Here is a 5,367-nt window from a genome sequence, read left to right as displayed (position 1 = left end):
CGATAGGGATGTTGAGGAAGCACCTCAGGCTGCTTTCTTTTGGAACCCCGATCTGAAACAGGGAGGGGCTCCTTAGAAGCCTCAGCAGGGGCTTGTCGTGGTCGCGAGACAGTTGCCTGTCTCTCCGAGGCTGCCAATCTTTTGGCCTCCTTGAAGAGTTCATACTCCCCAGCAGTCATAGTAACATGAATGCGGCCAGACTCTTCCATCGTCACGTTCCGGATCAGGTTGTTGTGTTTTCCACAGACGGCGCCAAATTTGATCTCGTCCGGAAGCTGAGTCAGATGGAGGCGGGTCTTGTTATGTTAAAAGTTGACGAAGAGTTGTCGCGATGCTGAATCAGCGAGGTACCCCTTGGACAGGTGCGCACGGACAATCGTACAGAAGGAAAGTACCAGGATGATGACGCTATTGCTCTGCACACACTCAGACGAATCACCCGGTCGTTAGAGAGCAGAAACCAGGGAAAAAGTCCCCGGGTCAAGCCCTTCGACGCTCAAGTCAGGTACTTTTTCCCCAGAAATCACAGAGAAAGCCGGAAAAGTAAAAGACTGGTAAGAAAAATGACGAGTGAGCGTACCTGCGTAAGGGACAAAGCATCCCTTTTTATACTGCAACTGAGGTTTCTGGAACCTGGCGAATGTCAGGGAATGTCGGGTGTCAGGCTATGTCTGGCGGTGGTCGACACGTGGCTCTCTCTCATAGGCCGGCGGAGGAACCAAGAGGAGTATGAGCTTCTCACTATTAAAATATTCCCTGACATGTGATGATTCTTTTCTGACAGGTGGTTACGATTCCTTGCAGGCCTATTTGTCATGTAGTATCTGACCTCCTGACCCACCTCCACCTGTCATTCGAAGTATGTACATCTCGATGATTCCCTGATTCCCGACCTGCACGATGGGTCAGCTCCCCGACCTGCATCTGTTTGTTGTTATCCATGGTATGAACGTCCCGACCTGCACGTTGGGTCGGATCCCTGACCTGCGTCCGTCTGTTATCCATGGCATGAACGTCCCGACCTGCACGCTGAGTCTGTCCGCCGACCCCTATGTGTGATGTTATCCATAGCATGAACGTCCCGACCTGCACGCTGGGTCTGTCCGCCGACCCCTATGTGTTTGCTGTTATCCATGGCATGAATGTCCCGACCTGCACGCTGGGTCTGTCCGCCGACCCCTATGTGTTTGCTGTTATCTATGACATGAACGTCCCGACCTGCACGCTGGATCTGTCCGCCGACCCATATGTGTTTGCTGTTATCCATGGCATGAACGTCCCGACCTGCACGCTGGGTCTGTCCGCCGACCCCTATGTGTTTGTTGTTATCCATGTTGGGGTTGCAAGGTTGCAAACATAGTCCCATATTGGAAACACATGGGAAAGATCATGGGTTTATAAGAGAAAAGATATCTCCATTGGAATGAGGTCTTTTGGGGAGAGCCCAAGAGCAAAACTATGAGGGCTTAGGCCCAAAGTGGACAATATCATGTCATTGTGGAGATATCTAAATTCTTTTCGATCCAACAAGTGGTATCAGAGCCCGGACTGCAGAAGGTTTAATCGCCGACTGTGCACAAGAGCTATGGTCTGATTAAGCCATGTGGGTACAATATTGACCTCGAACAAAGAAAGTGAGGGCTCATATGTTCGGATCAAGAGAACCAGACACCAGGTAGAAAGTCCTAGTTGCGACTAGGCAAGGAAGTCCTAGTAGGTCGGGTGGACCGAGGGGCAGGAAGACCTGGTGGGTCGAGGATCGGACGTGGGAAGCCTATGGTCCTTTGTTTGAGGGGGGGATTGTTGGGGTTGCAAGGTTGCAAACATAGTCCCATATTGGAAACACATGGGAAAGATCATGGGTTTATAAGAGAAAAGATATCTCTATTGGAATGAGCCCTTTTGGGGAGAGTCCAAGAGCAAAACCATGAGGGCTTAGGCCCAAAGTGGACAATATCATGCTATTGTGGAGATATCTAAATTCTTTTCGATCCTACAATCCATGGCATAAACGTCCCGACCTACACGCTGGGTCTGAAAGCAGACTTGCCAGTAGTCTCCTTCTGCAGCTATTCGTGGCCCATGAACTCTTTTACTACTCACTATCAGGGCTGAGCCCCTTCTAACCTTCTTGTCCTCCTCGTTAGCTGGACTATTGACCGTCTACGTTGGCTTGACCTTTGACCTTCTTGCCTTCCCTGTCAACTTGAGCTATTGACCAGCCACGCTGGCTTGGCCTTTGACCTCCTTGACCTCCTCATCAGCTTGAACTGTTGACCAGCCACGCTGGCTTGACCTTTGACCTCCTTGACCTCCTCGTCAACTTGAACTGTTGACCGGCCACGCTGGCTTGACCTTTGACCTCCTTGACCTCCTCGTCAGCTTGAGCTGTTGACCAGCCACGCTGGCTTGACCTTTGACCTTCTTGACCTCCTCGTTAGCTGGACTATTGACCAGCCATGCTGGCCTGACTTCAAGCCATATCATCCTATCGACCCCACCCGATATGCACCGTATCAGATATTATGATTGATGTAATATGGTTTCTATTCTAGGATTTTTAATTATATATATATATATATAATATTTATATATTTTAATAATCATCGTATCCTAGCCGTATCGTCTTATATTTTCAAAAAATTTTGTATCGCCGTATCCGTGTCGTGCCCGATACGATACCCGTATCCATGCTACACAGCTTGGAAGATAGAAAAATGCTAGGTAAAACGTTACAGATGTAAACACATCCTTACCACCTTGTATACATGGAGCAAAGTGTGAGATAGGCGGAAAAACAAGATTGAGTCATGCCATATGGACGAAAATCATAAGGAGAGAACAAATAAGAATTTTGTAGAGCAACTCATAAGATACAAAAGGTCATCATCTAACAATTTACAAAGAGATAACTTCCCCATTGTCGTCGTTGCATAATTCGGAAACAACTAAACAAGCTACTCACACAACCTAATCATTATTAATTTTGGACCACAAAAGTAACATACCAAGAACAGTACGCATGTTTGGCAACCATTTTTCAGGAAAACAAGTAGAAGGTCCTGACCTTAGACATAGGATAGCAGCTTGAAGTAAATAGCAATATAGAGTGAGAGAGATACCACAGCACATATATGCTGCCAGAACAAGAGTGCTGAAGCTTCTTTCACAGCATAATTCCTCAAGCTAGCAATGGCACCCAACAATATAGCACTTGGTGTAGTATACTGTAACAAAAGCACAAAACGGTACATCTGGTCTCCTTCAATCAAAAGATGCCACTTATCAGCTAAAGCCACCACTACAATCCCTATCATTGGAAGTACCACAAGCCTTGCTATAGTGATGCCGATTGTAGTTCTGATCCCAAGAGCTGAATCATTAGGACCTTCTGCGAGCATTCCTCCAAGAATTAACATTACAGAGGGAACCACAGCACCAGCTAAGATGTCCAAACTGTCAGTGATGAAAGAAAGTGGTGCATCATACCCAAACACAAAATCTTTCAACACCGGAACCATTCCCACTATAAGTGCCAACAAAGAAGCAATTGTTGGGGGCTGAAGGATGTGCCGAATTGGAGTTTCTTCAGCAACAACTCTAATCCTCCGAATGACCTTTGGTTCTGCCAAGCACCTCAGGGACTTTGGACTACTAGGCCCGACATCTGCTCCCCCCTCTTCTGAGAAATCAATGTCAGGGAATGTGTTTGATGACCCGGAAATGCTCATAAACACTCTGGCTATAAATGGTTTCTTGGAATGTCTTGTTCCTTTATCTACTATTCCTGGCCATTCAGCTTCATGAAGCAATGGCATACTAATATTATTGATTGGTTCCTCCACAATTTCATTGTCTTCTGATACAATCTCGTAATACTCCATTGGTGGCTCCATCATGTGATAAACAAACGTGTAAACAAGGATGACAGCAACCCATTGAGCAAATGATACATAAGCAATCCCAGTTCTGTGGCAACCAGGTCCAAACGGATTATCTGAGCTATGGCAAACTGATCCAACAATAGCAATTGGGAGGTTTCCTGTATTGCCAAAACCGGTCATGATAACAGTGAATCGGAAGAACTGAGGTGGGGGCCTGCAAATAAGAGCAACAATGTAACCCAGAGCACAGCCTATAGCTGTGCTGATTAGCACATTAACAGGCACAAACCACCAAAGCAAGACATCATCCAAGGTGACCGATTGACCGAGGTGGACAAAAATGAGACATGGGAGGAAGAGGGCAAAAACAAGCTTGCTAAGAAGCTTGAAGGTGGCGCGAGGGATGATTTGGGTCCGTGGATGGGCAAGGATGAGACCGATTACAGTAAGGCACAGGAGTTTCAACAGGGGCACCACTGCAGAGAGCAAATTGTCACTTGCACTTCGCATTCTTTGATCCATTCCAATAATTAATTACGAAAATCCTTCTTTCTTGATAACAGGCACGATCTTTGTCAGGAATTACCACGAATCTTTCTTCTTCCACTTGAGACTACGACCGGTAATTTCCACAAACACCTACGGATCCCAAATTATCTCAAGCGTCGTTAGGAATTCCCTTGGCAGATTATGTAAATGTTCTGAATTGCACGTCAACAACTTAGGGATTCTTATAAAAAGCGCCCAAGCAATACACAAACAATCATCAACTCAACTAAAAAAATTTGCTGTTCATTTTAGAAGAAAAAAAAATCTAAGCAACCAAAGATCAGATCTTTCCGACACTAACAGCGATTACGACCATGATTCTTGAAGGGTTTTTAAATCCAGAAGATTTCTCGAAAATCAACAAGAGGGGGAAAAACGAGACGGTATGACAAATAGATCCAAAAAATCCATAAGATGACGACGGAGGAGCTTCCTTACAATCGAAGTGAGGAACGACGAAGACGCTCTCCATCGGAAAACGAGAGAGGTGGATTCAAGTTCCGTTATCAGCGATCTTCGAATTTCTCCGGATCTAAAAAGGTCGAAAAACCAGTAGTTTGAGACTTTTGAGTCACGGTTCCACGGATAGGAGCAGGACGATCCTTCACGTGGTTCACATTTCAGTGTTCTTTTTCCTAAAATTAAAAAAAGCATCGTGTGACGTGTCCTGCTTGGTTTCGATTGAACGCCACAAAATTTTAAATTAGATAATAATTATAATTCATGTGGTAAAAAGTATTTCTCATCGACCAATCCGTCCTAGATGAATATAAAAAAAATAAATCATAAATAATTATTAATCATTAGCTAAGACATAAAAAAAAATACTATAATTCAAACATAATCTTAAAATTGTCAGCCGGTTTATTAATTATGAAATGATTTAATTGAACTAATGACATTTTTTTCTACCCAATCCTTCCGTTAATTATTA

At 44.8% G+C, this 5,367-nt stretch overlaps 1 protein-coding gene across 2 annotated transcripts; it reads right to left on the bottom strand.

The window, feature by feature from the left end:
- Window positions 1-2,831: 2,831 nt before the first annotated feature.
- Window positions 2,832-5,051, bottom strand: LOC122037996 (protein PIN-LIKES 2-like). Of its 2 annotated transcripts, none has more exons than XM_042597524.1 (2): window positions 4,872-5,051; window positions 2,832-4,585 (listed from the first exon to the last, which is right to left on the bottom strand). In XM_042597524.1, the coding sequence occupies exon 2, from the start codon at window positions 4,404-4,406 to the stop codon at window positions 3,069-3,071; it is 1,338 nt and encodes a 445-aa protein (XP_042453458.1). In that variant the 5' UTR covers window positions 4,407-4,585; window positions 4,872-5,051; the 3' UTR covers window positions 2,832-3,068. The 2 variants fall into 2 exon arrangements, with proteins under 2 accessions (XP_042453458.1, XP_042453457.1); XM_042597523.1 differs by having other exon boundaries at window positions 2,832-4,523.
- Window positions 5,052-5,367: the final 316 nt, after the last annotated feature.

Source organism: Zingiber officinale, chromosome 1A (genome assembly GCF_018446385.1).
Source record: "Zingiber officinale cultivar Zhangliang chromosome 1A, Zo_v1.1, whole genome shotgun sequence".
NCBI lineage: Eukaryota > Viridiplantae > Streptophyta > Magnoliopsida > Zingiberales > Zingiberaceae > Zingiber > Zingiber officinale.
This window is presented reverse-complemented; position numbering and strand designations above follow the sequence as displayed.